The sequence below is a fragment of the Zootoca vivipara genome, chromosome 7 (genome assembly GCF_965207765.1).
Source record: "Zootoca vivipara chromosome 7, rZooViv2.hap1.1, whole genome shotgun sequence".
In the NCBI taxonomy this organism is placed as follows: domain Eukaryota; kingdom Metazoa; phylum Chordata; class Lepidosauria; order Squamata; family Lacertidae; genus Zootoca; species Zootoca vivipara.
Window position 1 is genome coordinate 78113516 of NC_142590.1, and position 23838 is coordinate 78137353.

Below are 23838 nucleotides of genomic sequence, written 5' to 3' on the forward strand. Positions count from 1 at the left end.
TTAATGATCTGCTCTAGAACCTTTCCTGGTATTGATGTCAGGCTGACTGGGCGGTAATTGTTTGGGTCCTCTCTTTTCCCTTTTGAAAATAGGGACAACATTTGCCCTCCTCCAATCTGCTGGAACTTCGCCTGTTCTCCAGGAATTTTCAAAGATTATTGCCAGTGTGAAGTGTGATTCTGAAATCACCTCTGCCAGTTCTTTTAATACTCTTGGATCATCAAACTGGCATGCTTAATTGCAGACATGCCAGTTTGATGGTCCTGCATACTTTTTTTTTTTTGGCCATGCCTCCATACTACTTATAAAAGTATTAATTGGTTCAATTTGTATGGCTGCTGAATGTGATTGTTGTTGGTATTGTCATCAATAGTAGCCACCGAAATGTTGCCATCTGGTGGTAAAGAGAGAGATTGCCTGAAGACATGGGTGCAAAGTCTAGCTTGATGAGTACAGATGGTAGGGGATCAAGTTACATGTGTAGCTCCAGAGAATCAGGAAATGGAGGGATAGTTCAATACAGTACAGTGAGGGTAGATCTGTTTCGGCAGTGACACACAAAAGATGGCTGGCATTGCATATCCACAAGAAAATGCCCAATATGTTGTTTCAATAGGTATACCAATGCTCATCTGCCCAGGAACAGATTTACGGTATTTCAAGTCCTTTAGGCTGGTGCTCTTCAGCCTTGGTATCAAGTTGTTGGAGCAGATTTTGGTGTCTCACAGGGTGCCCCTGAAATTTGAGTTGCCTTCACCAATAAATGGGTGAAAATGAGGGGGAATTTCATGACTTACTGAGGAACTCCAACTTAGTTTCAAAATTACCAGTACCAGTAAATTGTGTATATGTGTGAATTTTTTAAATACATTTTCCATTAGCCACCTAACATCTTAAGGATTACTAAAAATGCCAGTGAAGTATTCACTAGATTTTTGATATTTACCACAATATTACTCCTCTTAATAGCAAACTCAGTTGGTGGGTGATTCCATTGCCGCCAGAATGGCATTGCTGAGAAACGAGAGAAATATCAACAAAGGGGTTCCCAACAAAATTTTCTCGAGGACCCCTCATCGAGCCGCTATTGTGACAAGGACCCCCATTAATTCCTAATCCTAAAATTAAAAAGTGAGAGCCAAATTAAGAGTCTTTAGGTTCAATGGACACTGACAATATCGGTTCGAGAGTCACTGACTTACTTGCTTGAACATCAAATGCATTATTTTCCTCTTCATCTTTAGGCCTTTGTTGTTTTAACGAACCACTTTTTAACAAACGGTCCATTTTTAACTACGCGAACTGTAGCTTCCGCGAAAAACGCTTTGTTTACAAACACTACTGTCTTGCAAAGAGGCAGCGCGCGCCAGGGAGGAGGGAGGGGAATGGAGAAGACAGGGTACCTGCGCAGTAGCGCACAAATGAAGCCGACGCGCGCAAAGCATCTTGGGGAGGTGAGCGTTAGTAGAATGCATGCGCTGCCTCTTTGCAAAACAGTAGTGTTTGTAAAGCGCCACCTAATGGCATACAGCAGAACTACTGCCTCTATCTAATTCTAGTTTTGCACTAGACTCTGCTCATGCAGGAAGCAGCCAAAACAAAAAATCTGTTATCATACGAAATCTATTTAATATATTTTTTATTCTAATAGCATCTTGCGGACCCCTCTGGCATAGCTCGCGGACCCCTGGGGGTCCGCAGACCACCTGTTGGGAACCACTGTATCAACATATTGTATATTCCGTCATATAAGACAACTGGGCGTATAAGACGAACCCCAACTTTTCCAGTTAAAATATGGAGTTTGGGATATACTCGCCATATAAGAAATACGACCCGGCGTATAAGACGACCCCCGACTTTTGAGATTTTCCTGGGTTAAAAAGTAGTCTTATACTTATACCGATACTAGTGGAAATATGAAATGAATATTTCATTTAATGTGGGAGAGAAACAAGATTCTCTTTCCTTCCTTATGGGTTACTGTTTTTCCTCCCCTAACTCCCCAGGAGAAATAAGGAGGGGCTGAGGTTTACATGTATCCACCATGGGTAGTCTTTGGAGTTGGAAAATCTTAGTAAATCGGATACAAAGATTGAAGACCCCCAGCATGGGAGACACCCTCCCCCAGGTAATTGGTTCCATTGTTCAACTGTTCTGATAATTAAGAAATTTTAGCCTCCAGTGACTTAAGTAAGGGGCTTATTAGAAATTTAAGCCTTGATTCTCTCTCTTTTTTAACCCCCCCCCCCCATATATGATGGCTCTTTTTAAAAACAAATCTTGTCTGCCAGTGAAAATATGTTGCCAATGTAAAACTTTTGGAAATAGATTATGAGAAAGTTACTGTGTATCCCCTCATTTTGAAGAGGTTCTGCAAAGTAAGGTGCCAACTTGGTTAAGTCCTGAGAATGTAATCACTTTGAAGTAAAGCAGTTTAAATCTTATCATAAGATGTCTCCCTTGTGATGCCCAATTATTTCTTAATACCCAGTAATTTGTTAGACCAAGCTATAAGGAAACAGCCAGATCTTCCTCCTCTTGCAGATGGTGAGCATGTTACTGACATGAGTGAACATTGTCAGTAATCTTTGCTTTCAAGCATCAGTCAAAGAATTGAGAAAGAAATTGCCCTTTCAGAAAATGAATTCACATTCCAGGAAAGGTGCAACAACCTAAAGGTACCGTATATTATGGCAGGCTGCCATGTTGGTCCATTTGGAGTGGAGGGCGGAATCCAAAATGTAACAGTAGGTTACTTTTATACCTTTAATAGATCCAACAAAAATGTTACAAAGAGGTGGGCAAAAATTACAGTTGATCAACATTCTTCATCAGGTAGGATGAAAAGTAGAACACAACAACAGACAGAGAAAATGATGTTGCTGTGCACTGTGAAAATCTTCAGCCTGTAATAATTGAAGGTGAAACAATGTTAAACGGATTTAATTAGGTTAGGGCATATCTAGTACAAAAAAAAGGAACAAAAGGTGGAAGTAATAATCTCAGGTTCCACTAAAGGCTACAAAATTGTGCCTAATATATATATAAAGCCGGCAGACACAAATCTAGAGGCACATCTCAATATTTTTTTTAGTACTGTATTTATTTATTTTGCTAAAAATTAATATACATAATATTCACTATTTGAATGTTTCAGCAATAAATTTATAAAATTTATAAAATTACCGAATTAGAATGTTTACAGCTAATTAAAACACTCAAAAATGGCAAAGCTCCCGGTGAGGATATGATTCCCCCGGAGGTGTTTAAACTAAATGCCCAGTGGTGGGCCGCTATTTTGGCCCAACTTTTTACGGTAATAAATGATACATGCAGAATCCCACCAAACTGGAAACTGAGTCTCGTAGCCCCCATCTATAAGAAGGGAGACCCCCAAGACCCTTCAAACTACCGCCCCATAAGTCTCCTGGACATCGCGTATAAACTTTATACTCGTTACCTGCTAAATAAACTGGTTGACTGGGCTGACCACTCTAACTTGTTTAATCCGGAACAGGCAGGGTTCAGAAAGGGCCATAGCACAACAGGTCATTGTTTGGTACTACAGACAATGATAGATAAGTATACAAAGGTACATAAGAGCAAACTTTTTGTGGCTTTTGTAGACCTTACATCTGCTTTTGACTCAATTTGTAGGGACAAATTATGGCAAAAACTATATCAAACAGATATTGATAGACGACTTCTCAAAATACTTAGAGAGTTACATACAGATACCACAGTTAAAATCAGAACTGGGATGTCAGGCAACTATACTGACCCACTGCCACTGGGGAAAGGGGTTAAACAGGGTTGTTTGTTAGCGCCATTCCTCTTTAACTTTTATATAAATGATGTTGTTCAGCATATGGCGAAGTACAAGTCATCAGCTCCTGCCCTGGAAGGCAAACACCTGAATATATTGCTATATGCTGATGACATGGCTGTCATGGCACTTACTCGAAGGGGTCTACACAGCATGCTGGAGGGGCTCGCAGCTTATTGTTCCCAAAACTCTCTAAAGATAAACTATGACAAAACAAAAATTGTGGTGTTTACTAGAGCTCGCCACACATTTAGATGGTCTTTAGATGAACGCATAATTGAACAGTGTCCTCTTTTTAAATATCTTGGTATCACCTTCCAAGCTACATCTAGCTGGCTTGCCCACTTCAAGGCCGCGACCCTTCTAACACGTAGGACAATCGGTGCTCTGCTCAGCTTTTTTTATTCAAGGGGAGGGCAACTGGTGATCCCGGCACTAAAAGCTTTTGTTGGTAAAGTGATTCCCCAGATGTTATATGGGGTAGAACTCTGGGGATGGAACCAGAAGCTGCTAGAACGGCTTGAAATCTTCCAAAATTTTTATCTCAGAAGAATTCTAGGCCTCCCTCAGAGTACTCCGGCAGCTTTCCTAAGAGTGGAAGTAGGATTACCTTCTGTGTCTGCCAGGGCCCACTTAAGATTTCTGCGTTTTTTCACCAACCTCGCAGATGCCTCGAACACCTTATCGGCCAAACAAGCCTTTGTATCTTTACAACATAATACTACTTGGCGTCAAAACCTATTAGATATTCTATCCAGATACAATCTACCTGAGTTTAATACTCTCAAACTGTGGAGCCCTGATAAAGTTCGGGAATGGATATTTGAAAAAGACGCCTTTTTGGACACCACGAAGATAAAAAACTCTGGGTTTTGCTACTGGTTTCCCCGAGTAAAAGCAGTCAAAATCTGTGCCAACTACTTGGTGGAGATCACTGATCCCACCCTTCGGAGAGCTTTTACTATGGTGCGGTTTCAAACATTGCCAACTGCATATTTGACCGGTAGATTCACAAAAACCCCAGTAGAACATCGTCTATGCCCTTGCCTTATGAAAATTAAAGAGGATCTTATACATTACCTCCTCTATTGCCCCATTTATTCGGGCTTTAGAGACGCAATGCTGCAAATTATACCCAACTCCATAATCAATCCTGAAGACAGAGTAAAATTTTTGTTGGTTGATGCAAACCCACGTATTACCCATGCGGTAGCGGTTTTTGTGATGAAGGCCATGAAAGCCAGGGAAAGATTTATAGATGACAATGTAAAGACCCCTTCATCGTCTGTTTAACTCGTTGCTTGTTTTCCTTCTCTTCGTGTTTTGTGGGATGAAGGTCTTGTTGGGATATTATGAAATGGATTTTAATATTTTTAATTATTGTTGTGTTGATATTTGTGTACAGGCATGGTCCTCACAATAAACGGATTTGATTTGATTTGATTTGAGTGGGGCTAAGTCTTAATGTCTATTGCTTCAACTGTGTGCAATTTCTTTTGGTTACGGGCCAGTGTAAATTATGACTGTTCTATGAACAAGTCTCCACCTACATCCATTATGTAAAGAATCTTGCTGCTGGTCCTAGACTAGGGCAAGCATGGATGATGTTGCAGTGTGTAAAAAAAATTCTGGGAATACCTTCATGCTCCTTAAGACTTTCAGTGTCTGCTATCTGTAAAGGGACATTTTTGCATTTGGCCAGTTGTGTTTGCCTGTTATTCAGGTTGTGTCTACTGTTTCAATGCACATAGGCTTCTGCTTTCAAATACTGACACATATCATTTAGGTAGCAATCCTGTTCCCAAATATTTGGAAGTAAGTTTCATTGAACTCCGTGGGCAATATCTGAGCAAGCATGCAAAGCATCAGGTTGCATGTAAAGGCTGCATTCTTATTCTTCTAACTTACATAGCATACAGCAGTTACAGCTTCCCCATCACTGTATAATGGAGAAGGGAAAGCTCCACCTGCTGTGTTCTTGTCTGTCTTGCAGCTACCAAAGGAACACAACAACAAGCTGTTGAGTTAAACAAACAAACAAACAAACAAACAAACTCTAGAACAAACAGAAGGGGGGGGCAGGAAACGTAACATGGCCTAGGAAACCCATGCCATAATAAACTCCTGAAAGTATCCTCAATCACCTGAAAAAAGTTTTTCATTATTTATTTTAGTATTTTAAATTCTTAACAGACCCCAAGGTGTCTTGGCAGAAAGGTAGTAAATAAATGCAACAATTAAATGAGCAAAGGAGCAAATAATCAGGTGTGCAGTTACTTTACTTAGAACTATTTCAAAAAAATGTTCATTTTTGTTCTCACCAAAATAGGCAGTCTCTACAACATAACACCAAACCACCTAAGTACACTTCCCTGGAAGTCCCTTCAAACTTGACAGAGCTTATGCCGGAATAGCCAAGCATTTAAAGATTGCATTGTAATTGGTCAACAGCCAGACATACGTGCAATAATACAGAGAAGGAAGGCAATGCATTCTGACTCTGCTCAACTGCAATGGGCTAATTTTGTCAACTGATCTTTCCAAAAAGACATATGATGAGCTATTGGTTATTGCATGGGTTAGGCTATTACTGCTTGATGCCAAACAGGAAGTGCTGACCTGCCTTGCCACAGCTTAATCTCAGGGTCGCGGGTTCGAGCCCAACGTTGCACAAAAGATTCTTGCATTGCAGGGGGTTGGACTAGATGACCCTCGGTACCCCTTCCGACTCTGCGAGCCTGTGATTCCTCCGCCCGAGGTGGCTGCTTCACCCTGGCCCCGATGGGAGCCGTCTTCCAACGGCATCTGGAGAGACAGATGCGAGGGGGAAGAGGCAAAATCGAGGGCGATGGGAGGCGCCGCCGCTCGCCTCTCTCCCCCTTGGGGCGGGATGAGCAGCAGTTCCCCGCCGCCGCCGCTAGGTGGAGCCCCGAGCTCGACCCGCGGCCCCAGGAAAAAGGGAGCCGCTTCGGATCCGACCGACGGCGCTTGGCCGCGGCGAGATCCTGAGCCGGCGCTGGAGAAGCCGTTACCCGCGGCCTCCGGGCCCAGTCGACTGTCGGCAGCGACGGCCGCCATGAGCGCCGCGGCGGCCTCGGAGCGGGGGGAAGGCCCTGTCTCGTCGACTACCTTGCAGCCCTCAGCTGAGGTGGAGGCGGAGGAGGGCGGCGGTCACGGGGAGCCCCAGATGAGGGCGGAGAAGGAGGAGGCGGAAGAAGAGGAGCGCGAGGCTCGGCAGTTCGCCCTCTACCTGGCCCCTGAGGCGGGGCGAGAGGGGCGCCAGGAGGTGCGTGCGTGGGCGGTTAAGGGCCGCGGCTCGAGGGGTCGCCCGCGGCGGGGGGGGAGAGGGGGAAAGCGTTGCTTAGCTACGGTGGTGGGAAGGACAGGTGGGCGTGGCGGCGGGGGCGGGGTTCCCGCCAAAATTTTTTTTTGGGTTGGGGGTTGGATTCGTTTGTCTCTTTGGCGGAAGTGTGAGGCGTATTGGGAGCAGCTTTGAACGCGTGTCTGGTGTGTGTGTGTGTATGTGTATACGTTCACACGCACACGCCTATATATAGGTAGATGTGTGTGTGTGTATACGTTCACACGCACACGCCTATATATAGGTAGATGCCAGACTTAGTTTAGTATTCCATCGTGTGTGTGTGTATACATACATACATACATACATACATACATACATACATATAAATATATCTACATATACAGTATACACACACACACACATATTTAGATACAAACACACAATAGAATACTAAACTAACAGTAAGAGCCATTTGGGATGGACTCCCACTAGAGGCGGTGGCCTCTCGTTCCTTGGAGGTTTTTAAGCAGAGGTTGGATAGCCTCTGTCAGGGATGCTTAGCTGAGATTCCTGCATTGCAGGGGGTTGGACTAGATGACCCTTGGGTACCTTTCAGCTCTACCCTTCTGCAATTCTATAATTCTAAGCGAAGCCATAACAAAGGGAAGCCGAGGGTGGGGTGGGGGTGAGGATCCATTCAGAGTTGAGGCACAAATTTGGGTCTTATTTTCCTGGTAGCCAGTGCAAATAGAGAAAATATGCAAGGTAGCATTATTTCCCTTGTCCCGCAGTGGTATTCTTTTTTTGCGCCTGCTGAAGACATTCTAATTTAGACAAGCCTATGCAGATATTTAGAAAGTTTGTATGAGTTTTAATTCGTTTTAATGTATTCTATTCTGGTATTAACTTTCTGTATGCTTTTAATTAGGGTTGTAATATTTTAGGTGATCAGTATCTTTTTTGTAAGCTGCTTTGAGGTTTCTTCTACAACAATCAAGTGGTATATAAGATGTTATTAAATAAATTAATAATTACACTCAACTCCCACTTGATGGGACAACTTTTCCTGATTTTTTAAATGTGAATCTTTATATAAAGGAATGTAGCCAACAACATTTTTATAACTGTCTTAAACCCACTAACAAACCCTGTTCCAAAGGCAGATTCTTATAGCAGCTGTCCAGAAAGGCAGTCTTAATTCTGTAAAAGCAATTCTGTGTGGATCCAAAATAATTAACTTGAACTAGTTAGCTTTCTGATGGTCTGTCTTAATACATAGATGCAACCTGGAAAATAATTGATGAATGCATAGTTAGCATATCAGGCAAAGAAGTTCTGCTATACACAAACTTATTTGACACCGCTATTCTTAGAAGAGCAGATAAATAAACTGGGAGCATGTGTGATTGGTGAAAGCAGCCTTTATCTTTTTAAAAATCAAACTACTTTATTATTTAAGATTTCTGTCCCACCTACCTCCTCTACCAAGCTGGGCTGTCTGGGTGGCTGAAATTCAAAGAAAACCTCAATGCAGTAAAAAACAAACTACGGTACTTAGTAAAACATAATCACATTTTCTTTTCTTTTTTACAAAGCTATGAACACCACCAAAGCTAACAGTTAGCCACCTTCCCTTCAGTGTTTGTTGAAGTATAGGAAAGCTAAAGAATTCTGTACGCACAGACACATCTGCTTGCAGATGTCAGTTAATGTTATAAAAATTAATTTTATATCCTATGGTTACAGCGCTGTGCCCGTTTATCTAGAAATAATACAAGAAGCTGCCTTATACAGAGTACAGTATAAGATGTATAAGATGCCAGGAATGGAAATTTGGACCTGTCTGCATGCAAAGTATGTTGCTGTATACACCCAAACTTCTGTGTCAGCATGTGTATGGTTGCCCTATAAAAAAAGGTTTTATTTATTTAGAGCAGGCATCCCCAAACTGTGGCCCTCCAGATGTTTTGGCCTACAACTCTCATGATCCCTAGCTAACAGGACCAGTGGTCAGGGATGATGGGAATTGTAGTCCAAAACATCTGGAGGGCTGAAGTTTGGGGATGCCTGATTTGCTGTAGCTTAGCCACCTCAGATCTATTAAACCACACATAAGGAATAAGAATAAGAATAAAAAGAATACAGCAAAAAAAGGGGGGGAGAGAAATCCATTAGCTTTGAAGGTTGCAAAAGATTGGTGGTTTATTGTGTTTTTGTGTGTGCTCATTTGTCTTTCATATTGCTGTAGAATAGATATTTTAATTTGTCACCTAATAGTTATTTTTAATGCATATTTTAGCAGATTCACGTTAAGTAACCACAGACAGATGTTTGAAAATGTTTTGTGTGCTTAATGTACTTTGACGAATACAAACCTTCAGAGTCACTAGGAGAAAGATGAATGAATGAGCTACAGGCTCAGCATCTCTTTCCTGTTTTTGTGATTTGCAGCAGGATTGTTGAATGTGCCCAGACTGGCCCAGGGAGAGAATAGGATGAAGGCTGCTTCCCCCCCCCCTCATTCTTTCCCCCCCCCCTCATTCCATGGTGGCTGCAGTGCTAAGAGTAATGTAAATTGTACAGCTGAAGCTGTGTTGGTTTATTTGTGCCTTTTAGACCCTGCTTTTTTTACTCTGAAGTGACCAAGTGAATCCATATAATTCCAGTACTACTACAGCTGCTAACTACAGAGTGTACAGATCTATCTTGGTTTAAAAAAGAAGAAGTCTAAATGCACCTTGGTTCTATCTGAATTGAATGTGATACAAATGTGCCTTTGACGCCTCCAGTGGGGGGAATTGCAGGGTTCATGTGGTGCCACGTATAGAAGATGCTAAAGCCCTTTGTGCTACAGTTTTGGTTCTTACATGACTGAAATGTGTCACTTGGCATAGAACTGTGCACAGTTACTAATTTTTGAATTGTGTACAATTTCCGTCCTTCCCCCTGAAATGTTGTTTAATATACAGTTGTACCTTGGTTTTCGAACAGCTTACCGTAGTTATCAAAAGTTTGGGCTCCCGAATGCCGCAAACCTGGAAGTGAGTGTTCGGTTTGCTAACTATTTTTGGAAGCTGAACGTCTGACGGGGCTTCCGTGGCTTCCAGTTGGCTGCAGGAGATTCCTGCAGCCAATCAGAAGCAGCGCTTTAGTTTCCAAACGTTTTGGGAGTCGAATGGACTTCTGGAACAGATTGTGTTCGACTTCCGAGGTACGACTGTATGTGTAAGTCACATGTCTAATACTGCTCAAGGCAATGTACAGAACGATGCCAAGGATGTTAAATTATTATATATGCAGAGTCTCCTTAATGATTTAATAGTGTTATTTTTAAAATCCAACTCTCAGGCAGGAAAGATACACAAAATCCCTATGGTAAAAGTATTGAAATATGTAACTCGGCATGTTTCCATAGGAAGCAATCTCATTATATGATTGGATCTCAAGATTCTCCAGGTGTGAAGCTATAGGTTTCCTGCAATGGATTTGATGTAGATTATACTCCTTGGATTTTAATCTAAAAATACCAAGGCTCCAGCTTTTCAATAAACTTTTTCCTAAAATGGAAGCTGAAAGAAACGTCAAATACTCCTTGCTTTTGACTTAGACATTACTATGGGTAAAACGCTAAGAATTCGCATTAGGAATCTAGGAAGCTGCCTCATACTGAGTCCGACTGTTTGTTTGTTTAGTTCAGTATTGTCTACACTGACTGGCAGCAGCTCTCTAGGATTTTAGGCAGGAGTCTTTTCCTGTCCTACCTGGAGATGCCGGAATTGAAGCAGTGACCTTCCGCTTGCAGTGCAGGGGCTCTACCACTGAGCTATGGACCTTCATTTCAGTATTCATTTTGCTGTGGTTTAATCATGGTTATATTTCCCATACATACATTCTAGTGTTCTTTTTCATAGAATCTATAAACACTAGAAGTAACTGACATATCATGTAGTTGAACATCATGCTTGCAAAAGTATATTTGCTCTATTTTAATGTCAGGAACTGGTGAAATAATGTTGTAAGTACCTGTATAGGCTTTAGCAATGGTATGATAGTGCTGGTATTATTATATTATATTATATTATATTATATTATTGCAAACAAGCTGCTGGCACAAGCTAAACATTAATGCAACCTGCTGCTGCTGTTGTTTCCTGGTTCTCTTCCATTTGAGATGAGTTTTTGTTTATGGGACTAAATGACAGGTGAGAACCTAAGGCCACATATTCACATTACTTGCACGTTTGAGTACTTGTAAGATCTTTTTGCCCCTTTGCATTGATGGCAGAATAATTTAAAATGGGTGTGGTTCCAGTTTGTGAGAGTAGCAAGCCTGTTCATTGGTTTACGGCCTCGGTCCAGTATACCTGAAGGAACGTCTCCACCCCCATCGTTCTGCCCGGACACTGAGTTCCAGCGCCGAGGGCCTTCTGGCGGTTCCCTCGCTGCGAGAAGCCAAGTTACAGGGAACCAGGCAGAGGGCCTTCTCGGTAGTGGCACCCACCATGTGGAACACCCTCCCAGCAGATGTCAAAGAGAAAAACAACTACCAGACTTTTAGAAGAGGTCTGAAGGCTGCCCTGTTTAGGGAAGCTTTTAATGTTTAATAGACTATTGTATTTTAACATTCTGCTGGAAGCCGCCCAGAGTACCTGGTGAAACCCAGCCAGATGGGCGGGGTATAAACAATAAATTATTATTATTATTATTATTATTATTATTTATTTACAACTCTTTGTTTTTATTCTTCCTTGAAGTGAAATTTTGTGCTTTTCAAAAGCTTGTCACCAGTAAAAGGCAGCATAGTCTACACAGTCAGCAAGGCTGGGGCAGTTTTTCAACCACAACTCTGATGTGTTGTCTCTCATCAGCTATTCTCTTCTATTCTGTGTGTCCGTATTTTTGTAACAAATAGTTTCTACATGCATTTGATCATTTCCTCCCCCCTCCCAATTCATTTTCCTTTTGTGCCATGCCTTTCCAGATTGTAAGACTGGGGTCAGGTTCTGTGTTTTATTCTTTTTCTTTTTAGTGACCTGCATGGCCACTCTGGGAGCCTTTTCTGGCTGTGGAGTGGGAAAAAAATTATTTAAATAATAAAGATAGCATGATTACTAGCCATCCGGAAATAAATAAATCTTCTCATTTGTGATAGTGCATGTATTTATATTCATGCAATAACTGAGTTCAAGAATAATTTTGAAACACATTTTATTCTTCTAGTTTTAAATCTTCAACACCTCACCAGAAACAGGCAACACAACAGATAAGACTGAGTGATGCTTGGAAAAGGAGATTCTAAGAATGTGTTTGGCTGTTTGCATGTTCCAAGCAGTTTTTAAATTAAAGTTTCCCATATTTGCACAATTCTGTTGCCATGTCTCCTTTTCTGCGCCTTTGGATGCGGCAGCTATTTTGTGCTGTGTCTCACTGCATCATGGCCATTTTATGTTTGCTATCCAGAATACGTTCTCAGAAATGTGCCCATAACCCTGAGAAGGTCAGTAACCATTAAATTACAGTAATGAACTCTATATGCACTTTTCCTTTAAGTTGGCTGGAAGCTGCAGCTGGTGCAGAATGCAGCAGCGAAGTTGTTCAAGGAGGAGTCTCCTTTCAACAACATGTAACACCACTGCTGAGAGGACAGCACTGACTTGTCAATAAGTTAGCGGGCCAAGTTTAAGGTCTTTCTCTTAGCAAATAAAGCCCCAAGCAAATTGGGATTGTCATGATTTGTATGCCTCTGCCTGGTCATTTGAATCTTTGAAATAAATGCTCTTAAGTAGTGCTGCATGCTCTTAAGTCCACACAAAAAATGGCTTTTAGTGTTGTGTTGCCTGCTATTTGGAATTTGCTCTCAGTGAATAGTTGTCGGGTGCCTACAGTATTGGTGTTTAGGTGCCTACTTAAAACATATTTGTTTTCCCATGCTTTTTCCTTAAGAGGTGATTCAGTTAAACTGAGTTATTCTTCTGATTTATTGAGTTCTTGATGTAATCTTATTATGTAATCATTTTATATTGTTCACTGCCCATATTGGTTTATTTTAATGTTTGGTGATATAGAAATAATTCTGTATAGAAATAATCAAAATATTGCTTTGAATACTAGCACAGAGACATCATAGGAAGTGCCTTCTTCAAAGAATTCCCTATGAATACCTTTTGTTTCATTGTTTTAAGATAAAGCTGTTGGTTTACTAGATGCTTAAGGTGTTCTGATAGGTGTTGCCTACATATTTAAAGACAAGCCTGCAATATCATATTGGTGGCAACATTTCAGAACTGAAAAAAATTCCACCAACAGATGATCTTATAGTTTTTCATCCCCATACTATAACCATTGTGTTTTTATCCCAAGGGGTAATATCTCTGTGGCAAAACCGCTCTATGAAATTATGAAGAGGGTTTTGATCTTGAACAGTGGGCAACCCTAATTCACTTATTCTGTATTAAATCCTTGCACTGATGGAACGGGTCAGTTGGATACCACCCTTAGTCTGTACTGGGGCAGGGAGTTTGCTAAACTGGTCCCTGCTTGTTTAGGGCCTGAAATGTCAGCAGCAAATCTTTGAACTTGGCTCGGAAGCTACCGTGTTTCTCCGAAAATAAGCCATACCCTGAAAATAAGCCATACCCCGAAAATAAGCCATACCCCGAAAATAAGCCACACCCCGAAAACAAGCCATACCCCGAAAACAAGCCATACCCCGAAAATAAGCCATAGTGATAGGTTAAACTGTACCATACTTAATAAAAAAAGACATCCCCTGAAAATAAGCCACCGTGTTTTTTTTTTAGGAAAAATAAATATAAGACGGTGTCTTATTTTTGGAGAAACACGGTAATAGGCACTCAGTGTGGATCTTAATATGATTTTGGAACTATGGTTAACACAGTAACCTCAGCATGAGCCATGGTTAAGGCAAGGTATCTATGCTGGCATGAGGGCAGTTTGTGACAAAGCTACCAGCCTTGGTCAACTATGGTTAAGAGTCAGGCCATATTATTTATGGGTTAAGTTGGGAAATGCTATGAAAAAGTCATTAAATTAATGGTTTTCCTTTATTTTCATTACACTTTGGTTTACTTGCCGACCCTGAGTGGGGTGGGATATAAATCTGAGGTTGTTTCCCAGGTTGTCTACACCAGTCCTAAGATGATCCAGAGGTGGGTAGAGAAAACTAGCTTTCACCAGGATTCTCTCTTTATATTCACTTCAAGACCCTAAGTAACCTGCTCAATTTTTAAAGTGGTCAAACTTTTACGAGTGTGAATGATTGGCTGCTGAGACTGTTAACTCTGAAATTGTCTTCCAGATAGCAAATTTAGAGAAAATGTCACCATTCTATAAGTATACACAGAAGAAGTTCTAAACTTCCATCAGCACAAAAGAGAGAAGGTAGATGTTGCGAGTGGCCAAACCTCCTCTCACTTTATTTCCTTTCCACAACATGCTGTCCCAAGAGTTTCTGGTGCTATTACTAATTATACAATAGAAATACTTCCTTGGAAATCCCACTCTGAAAGAAGTGAACATCCAAGCTTAAAAGCTCAACTAAGATTTGTATTTGTCTAAAATTGCTCTCAAGAGTGCTTGCTGTAAAATGGAGAATGTGATTTTCACTTAAATGTGATTTCCATTTTTAAAAACTGATCTGTGCTTGGACAGTAGACCTATGTCTCAGCAATGTACCAACTATAATGCGTGCAGACTGTCCAAGCATAAATACTCAAAATGTGAAGGTATCTTATGCTTCAGAATAGCCATGGGCAGTCTTGAAACTTCAGAGGCGATCCGTTTTGAAAATGTAGCCTATTTCTTGAAAAACCTTGATTTTGTGCCTGCGTGCCTGTGTGTGACACTTAATTGCTAAATGGCAAATGATTATTTTATTTGATTACCAGCGTTTAATTTTAATAGCTGAGCGGCATCGCTGAACTTTATTGAAATGCAGACCATGCTAATGTATCTATTCCTGGAAGGCGATCACCTTGCTCTTTCATAGATGCAACTTCCTTAAGATTATTTGTTTCTTTCCAGGTGAAAGAAATAGAGGAGTCTATAGAAGAGATGTTAATTAGACTGGATGAGTTCTGTGGCATGACTGATCTGGTATGTACTTAGCTCCACCTCTGTAGACCTTGAACACTGCAACTGTTGTCTCTGTTTGGCTCCTGTGGAGGCCATCTTGTGAGTGTTTCAGAAGCCATGCAGCTCAGGCAAGGCAGCAGGCAGCTGTGGTGACGGGAGGGAGGGAACTCTCTCTCTCTCTCTCTCTCTCTCTCTCTCTCTCTCTCTCTCTCTCTCTCTCTCTCTCTCTCTCTCTCTCTCTCTCTCTTTTCCCGAGGCAGCCATCTTGATTACAACCTTCCCTGAAATGGTTTTTTATTACAGCGATGGTTTAGCCACAAGGTGGCACTATGGCGCACTAATATTTAAGGGCCTAGACTAGTGCTCTCTGCTTGTAAATTTAATGTGCTCCTTACAACACACACACATCGAGGAACCTAGATCATCCCCATGCCGTTCTGGCTTTTGTTGTTTAAGCACTCTGACAGGTTCATCTCTCTCCCCCCCCAATTCTGTATGTTCCCTCTTCTAGATTCTAGAGAGGTTAAACTCTAGTGCCATTCAGCACAACAGGTACCCCAAGGTCATTTTGGGGAAAAGTTGCTTGTTAGCACTGCTGCCCTTATTATTTGGTGGGGTCGCAAAGCGCATTTCTCATGAGTTTCCATGCTGACCTGTCACGATGATTGGCGTCCCCCCCAGTTGATGGTTTAAGACTTGGGCTGGGGTGGCTGAATAATGGCTTTGATAATAATGCAGTCCCAAAATAGTGATAAGCTGCAATTGATAAGAATGCTATCAGCATCCTTCCTCGCCACTGCTGTATATGCAGTGCTATTGGAAATGCTCAGGAGAAGTGGAATTGCTGCATGTTGTCACAGCAGCCCAGCTTGGCCCCTTTTTAATAGGAATTAGTTAGGCAAGTGCAAATGAAGAAAATTATGACATGTCTCAAACTCACCCAAAGCAGCAATGCTGCAGCAGCTCTTCCCAAGAAAGACATCAAATATTTTTATAACATAATTAGTACAGTTCGTTGAAACAGTAAGTTAGCCTTCTGTTTAACTATTGCTATCCGGCGCCTGCCACCTCTAAATTCCCTGTGACAGTTGCAGCTCACAAAATCCTCATTTCCCACTTACCCGAAGTAAGCCTCACTGAATTGAATGGTGTATACTTTTGAGTAATCATGGATAAGGTTGTGATACTAGTCTAAATGTTTACATAAGTTGGAAAACAGTTGTGTGATTTGAAGAAGCAAAACAACTCTCCATAGGTGAGTAAATTAAAATCCTGCTTCTTTTTAAATCGGATTTTTGGTTTCCAGTGAAATTTTGCCGTTGTTTTCAACCCTATCACATGCAGACAGCATTTTTACACTGCCTTCATTTCAAAATTTTGGTTAACAGTAACAAGCAAAAACAGTAGAAGGCAACACTGACTATTGCAGCAGGAGAAAATTACAGTGGAGGTTAAAAGCCTGGGGATCTAAACGACATCTGCATTCTTGCCAGGCAAACCTCCATAGGGAGAGGGCTTTGCAAGCAACGCTCCTCAACTAAAAGGGCCCTCTCCCATTTGCTTCAAATGGTGGCGGCAGCACCCAGAGGAAGACCTTTGGGGAAGATATTAGTATACAGGCTGGTTGATGTAGGTGAAAGCATTATCCAGGTCCCAAGCTATGTAGGGCTGCCTTTAAAGGTAAGTACCAGTGCTTGGAATTGCGCAAACCACTATTCTTGGGACTTTAAAGTTATGTTACTCATAACAGCTGGAACAGGGGCAGTGTTGCTTACTCCCCTGTTACTGATTTAATATTGCATTGAATGCGGAAAATTGATTCAACTCTGCAAGTGGCCAAAGGTTTATTCTGATCAATCTTATAGTGCTTTAAGTTTCAAGCTTGGAACTGTTCAAACAAAATGGTTAGAATTTGTGGCTCTAATATTTTTGCAAGTTTCAGGGCCACTGGAGGAATAGCCACTTCTTTTTTTTTCATTTTCCCTATAGGGAAAGTTTAATTGAAACTTTTGCCTATACTGAGTTTAGAGGTACACTTCATTTTATTGGCATTTCAGCTATTTAAAACTTTCAAAAATCATTTAAGTTGGTTCAATAAACTGAGTGCCCCCTCGAGATCCTTCCTCCCCACCCCAAATCCCTTTCCTCAGTGGGGGCTTGTTTGCTTGCTTCATCTTTGCTTTACCCATGAAAACATTTTTAGAGAATCTGAAGTATGAATAATTAGGCTGTATACAAATTATTGACCTGATCTGGCAGCATCAAAGCATTATGCTTAGTCTACTGAATTTCTGCTTGGCAGTGCTAAATACCTGTAGTGGCAGCTTCCTTTCAGCAGTGTATGAAATAGTATCCAATAAAATTTCATGTCATCTTTCAGATTCATTCCAATTTTTGCACATAAAAACAAACCAAGGGATTTATAGTCTTCTGTTTGTTGTCATGAAGAAATGGATGCATCGTTTTAATTAGTGAGTCAATAAAACATTCTACATTAATTTGTTTCACTGCTGTCAGTATCCTGTTTCTCTGGGTATGTTTAGTTCTTACAGTTATTGGGCTCAATGATTCTTTATATATTTGCATAAATTTGTTGGTTCCTATGATTTGTGAGAATCCTAACTTTAAACAATCTTTGGGCAAAGATGTGGCTGAACTGAGAGTGCTGGCTATATAAATATATAAAATGAGATCTATCACATTAGATATGTACGACATCAGATTTTCTTTACACAGCCATACATTTTTATCAAATTCACATATTTGTAGATGTGAGAGCCTTGATCAGCAGGGTGTGTGAAACAGAACTAATCAGCAAAGTCTCATGTTTTGAGGGTTTTAAAAAACAGCCTACTGATGTAATGATATCTAGCCCAGGGAAGCTAGATTTGCTGAACATAGTAAACCTGTTGAGACTTATTTCATTTAATCTACGAAGCAGAAGGGTTTAGATGTAGAATGATGGCACACTGGGCTGTTTTATACCTAAGTCCGTCTTGGCATCCATCAGTCATGTTTTGGGATCTCTACATCTTCGCTTTCATTTTTTTGGTTCCCTCCTGATGGTGCGGCATAGGGTTCGCAAACTAGGAGTTGTAGACCAAAACGTCAGGAGGCCACGGGGCCTGTGAAGGCTGGTTTAGTGTTACATGTGAGCCAGTCCTATGTTTTTGAAGTTGACTTGTTTCCACCAACCATAATTAAGGCTACAGTGGTACCTCCGTTTACAAACTTAATTTGTTCTGGAGGGGTCCGTTCTTAAGCCAAATCCGTTGTTAACATGAGGCACGCTTTCGCTAATGGGGCCTCCCACTGCTGCTGCACCACCGGTGCACGACTTCCGCTCACATCCCGGGGCAAAGTTCGCAACTAGGGAGATCTACGTCCGGGTTAGCGGAGCTCGTTACCCGAAGCATTCGTAAGGAGGACGGTATGTAACCCGAGGTTCCACTGTACCACAGTTTGCCTGAGTGTGAATGTCACAGCAAACTGGTTGGTTTAAAACAGAAGTGAAAATGTCTAGTGCAGGCATCCCCAAACTGCGGCCCTCCAGATGTTTTGGACTACAACTCCCATGATCCCTAGCTAACAGGAACAGTGGTTGGGGAAGTTGGGAATTGTAGTCCAAAACATCTGGAGGGCTGAAGTTTGGGGATGCCTGGTCTAGTGCAATTGTTGTCACCATGCTGGCTGGGAAGGGCAGAGTGTGCAAGCTTGAGGCTCACTGCGGGAAATATGTAGACACAAAAGAAGAAAGGGAAAATAGAACTGTCATTCAGTCTCAAGACAGGCAGACACATGCACCAGCACACACAAAGACTTTACTGCCTTCTCTCATCCTGTGTCAGATCAGTGGGACAAAAATAATGTGGGCAAGAAGAAACAAAAATATCAAGGGGTGTTTTTTCTAAAAGTATTTTGAAGGGACAGATGCCCTCTTTATAAAAAAAAATCAAAGGCATTCTCTCCCATGTAGCAGTGGCAACTTCCTCATACTGGTTGTTTCCCTGATAAACACAGAACCCTCTGTTCCCTCTTCTCACCCACCCACCCAATACCAATTGAGCTAGTTAGGAGGATCTACCTTGCTCAGATTGTTTTGGCTACTCCCCTCTCCCAGAGAAAGGGGATTATCTTATTTTTCAAGTACCTGCCATGTGGGAAGGGAGGAGAGGAGAGGAGAGGAGAGAAGATCCCATCAGAGTTCACAACACTCTCCCTTTATCTAAGAGTGGAGGATAGAATGGAATTTCTCTCTTAGCAAAGGGGGTGCACGGGTGAGGAGTAAATAAGGGCTTGCTGCATATTTCTATGGTGGTTTCTTTGTTGGTATGGTTCTTAATTCAACCTGCTAATCTCTGGCAAAAAGGTGTTCTACTTCTTGAGGGACAGGTTTCTGCATTGCAGGGGTTTGAACTAGATGACCCTTGTGGTCCCTTCCAACAGTATAATTCTATCATTATTTGATTCTTATATATTTCTGCATCTGGAGGAAGATGCCCGTTTTGACCTTATAGGGCTTGCCTTCAGTGTTCTTCTGTAGATTAATATCTTCTTGTTTTGTCTACATTTCAAACTGTATTTCTTTTCAATGTACTTACGTTGGCTTTGCAAAAGGCCTTTTGAGGTTGCTTCTTTCAGCATTAACAAGCAACCTTCACTTGCTTATCTCTGGTAAATTAAGGGTCAGTTTCTAACCTCTGCTCCATTTCCTTGTCCTTGAACCATTGATTTTTAAATATTTCCAGACAGTGAGCCATGCTTGTTTGCTGCTGTAAAAACAACAGAGTCCTGAAGCACCTTAAATACTAACAGTTATATTATAGCATAAGTTTCTATGGATTAGAGTTCTTGCCATCATAACCTTGTTAGTCCGTGAAGTGCTCTGTTGCTTTGTAAATGTTTGGATAACAAAGGCCTGGGTCAAAGGGATGTCAAATGGTGATGATACCACCTTTGTCTGCTTCATCTTTTGTTGGTGTAAAGCAGGGTGGGAAATGGGAGGCCCTCCAGATGTTGTATGACTTCAACGCCCACTATCCCTGACCATTGGCCATGCTAGGTGGAACGGATGGAAGCTGGAGTCTGACAACATCTGGAGCGCTTCAGGTTCTGCAGTGCTATAGTAAAGAATATGTTATCTTAGCATTATGCAGAGTCTTCACTGGATAGCTTTGAAGGCAACTAATTGTCAGTTGGAGAATGCCTAATGGCAGTGTTTTTCAACCTTTTTTTGGGCAAAGGCACACTTCTTTCATGAAACAAATCACGAGGCACACCACCATTAGAAAATGTTAAAAAAATTAACTCTGTGCCTATATTGACTATATATAAAGTAATTCTCCCATGGCACACCAGGCAACATCTCGCGGCACACTAGTGTGCCGCGGAACAGTGGTTGAAAAACACTGCCTAATGGTCACTTGATACACATGGCATTCATTCTCCTACGAGGGTGAACGGAAAGCCAAATATCTATACAGTGGAACCTCGGTTTGCAACCGCCTCCGTTTACGACGAACTCGGAGAGCGACCGCCGCGGACCCGGAAGTATTTACATCCGGGTTCCGCGCGCGCGGATGCGCAGAAGTGCTCTATCGGCGTTTTGCACACGTACAGAAGCGTGCCTTCGGCAAGCGACAAACTCGGGGAGCGACCAGCTCCCCGGAACGGATCGCCTTCGTAAACCGAGGTACCACTGTACAGTATTGTTGTGTGAAAATATGTGGTTTTTTTGTTGCAAATACATGTGCCCAGATTCAAAAGCAAAGGTAGGGAACCAGTTGTCCTCTCAATCTTGTTGAACTCTCATCAGGTAACAGGAGATGTAGTGCAGCAACATCTGGAGAATATTTTCATGGTTCTCAATTCATAACGGAGCACTTGATACTGTAGCATCATTGAGGATAAGTAGGTGTGGACTGAATGGGAGGCCATCAGGAGATTTATACAGTATATGCTAACTTTCTTAAGGAAAGTGCACAGTACTGATATAATATTTTATATAATATAAAACACAGTAATAGTACTTCAGTTTCTAAATAGTGAATGAAAGATGCCTGGTATTTATTGTTAGAGCTTTCTGATACAGATTTTTCTCCCCCTTGTCTATACAGATTAGAAGCAATACATCCCAACTCTTGGATGAGGCAATTCCACTAATTAAAGCCAAGGTGATAGAAATGAACAACATCTATACTAAAGTGGATAAGCTAGAGGTTTGTTATCACATCAAGTAATTGTCCTGAAGATTATGCATGTGAAAGTTCTTTTCTGCGTTTGTGTTGAAGATTTAAAAGTGAGCCTAGAAATCCGGTCGTGATGCCTAGAAACATGAAAACATTATTCAGCTCTCTGCAAGACTGATACGATGAAGCTTCTTGTTGCATGTTTTTTGAATGCTGTGAAGAGGTCAGTGAAGCATCAAACTAAAGCCTAGAACATGCAGAGTTGCAGTAATACGATGCTTTTGTCAGCCTCCCCCCCCCCAAAAAAACAAACAAACAAACCAGGTAATAAAAACTCAGGTAAATACAATCTGCAGTCTTTGAAATCTTCATAGCTATTGGCTACAAGTATTTCAGTAGATTGAAATGAGACCTCTTAGGCCATTGATTCATCCACGGGACATTTATAAATATTCTAACTACTCAGAAGTGTTAGAATTTACATACAGAGCCTAAGGGCACTTTGAGGAGTGTACAGTTCATTTGTGCTACCTAATGCCCTTCTCTGCTGAACCAATCCTGAAGTCAACTGATAGACTGAAAATGGGAATGTTCTATGTATGTGATAGTTGCATGTGCATGGTTTTGTTGAGAGATGGGAATGTGTGCATATATGTATTATGAGGATTGTGTGTGTGAATATAAATGAATACAGATAAGGTATTGCATACGCACATTCAAATGTCTTATTTTACTCTATTAAATAGCAAATCTGCCTGCTTCTCTCTTCCACAGTGCATGTGTGTTGTGAATGCTGGATGTTTATGTGAGGGAAGGTTGTGTGACTTAACAGAATTATGTTTTCTCTTTAACAAGCCACATTCTTGTAATGGCCCTGAGGAAGTCTGCTTCTGCAGCAAAACATGGAAATATACATATGGCATTGTTTAATATCACTTTAAGTGACTCAGAAGTCTTTGTGTTATCAGGACTATAAATTCTTAAATTTCAAACCCAACCTCTGTGTGCACTGATGGAAATTCTTCCTAGCACAATTGAGTCTGGAATGTTAACATTATATGTGTGTATGATAGTTGAAGGAACCTATTTGCATTTCTTATTATATTATATTAGATTTGCATAGTTAATTAAAGCATTTGAAAGTGCCCATGCAAAAGTCTACATCTGTAAGCAATCCACTCATAGGTGGCAAGTGTAGCCAGGTCTTCAGTCCTTTGAATAAATGGATCTGCACATTTATCTTTCTAGTGCAGCAATATCAGTCTTTTGGCCATAGTAAGGGCACAGGGAATTCATTGATGAATTCATTAATCTCTCAGCCCTGACACTGAGGTCCTCCTCCAAGGGTCTTCTGCTGGTTCCCTCACTGTGAGAAGCGAAGTTACTTGGAGCCAGGCAGAGGGCCTTCCCGGTAGTGGCACCCTTGCTGTGGAACGCTCTCCCATCAGATGTCAAGGAGAATCTGGAGGTTTTTAATGCTTGATGTTTCTATTATGCTTTTAGATATACTATACGGTATTATTGTTGTTGTTGATGTCCAGTTGTGAAATTCCATATAGTAGATATGTAGTTCAAAAGAATATTATCCTCTGAACATTTTAGCGTTTTTCATACACCCCTGTTTACATAATCCAGTACTTTCTCCCCAAACCTAGTAAATATAGGACATTGTAAAAACATGTATTTTAAAGAAGCATTATCTTTATTACATCTCCAAGAAAATGCTGTTTTCGACAATCCTTTTCTGTACAGATGTAATGGAGTCCAATAAATTCTAAATATTATTTTCTGTTGAATACATCGTAATTTTGCTTGGACTAGGAGGAGAATTGGTACAGCCCTCTTCTTTTCACATGTCGCGCATTGATTTAGCATGACTGTTGCTCACAAAAAACTACTCGTGAGTTATTGGAGGAAGCAGAGACCCTGGAGAGATGTTTTTAAAGCTGGGATATAAAACTGGGGCAGCACTAAAACCAAATTTAAAAAAAGAGACTGTTTAGCTTTTATTTCTCTTCCGGAATTTCTAGGCATTTGTGAAAATGGTAGGACACCATGTCTCTTTCCTAGAAGAACAAGTCCTGGAGGCAGAGAAGGCTCACGCCATCTTTCCCTACGCTGTGCAGAAGCTGTTTGGCTCAGTAGCTATGCCTTCATTTAAAAAAGTAAGTGTCAAAGTTCTGTGATGCATTGGAGGAGGGAGGATGCCTGTTGAAATAATCTCCTTACAGTTATTCCATTCATCCAGTGTTGCTCTTTGTTTATATTTATTTATTTAGAGCATTCTACCCCAATCTTCAGCCAAAAAAGGGCTCCCAGAGTGGTTTGCATACAGTGGAAGAAAACAATGAAATTATTAACTGCTAACAGGGTGTTGTGGAATGTTGCTATGTACTTCTTTCTTACCTGGAATTGATGCTTTT

The 23838-nt window shown here is 41.2% G+C and overlaps 1 protein-coding gene across 21 annotated transcripts in view; it reads left to right on the top strand.

Annotated features, from left to right (window-relative positions):
* The first annotated feature begins 289 nt into the window (after positions 1-289).
* Positions 290-23838, top strand: part of BCAS4 (breast carcinoma amplified sequence 4) — a 59188-nt gene continuing 35639 nt past the window's right edge. For 6 of the 21 annotated variants that reach the window (XM_088674644.1, XM_035121285.3, XM_035121287.3 and 3 more), the window contains exons 1-4: positions 290-7115; positions 15177-15248; positions 21344-21445; positions 23446-23580. In XM_088674644.1, coding sequence (XP_088530770.1) covers positions 6678-7115; positions 15177-15248; positions 21344-21445; positions 23446-23580 — 747 coding nt within the window. In that variant the 5' untranslated portion in view covers positions 290-6677. Of the gene's footprint in view, positions 7116-15176; positions 15249-17607; positions 17699-21343; positions 21446-23445; positions 23581-23838 lie in introns of those variants that run through there. The other 15 variants (XM_088674651.1, XM_088674645.1, XM_088674649.1 and 12 more) reach the window with 6 other exon arrangements.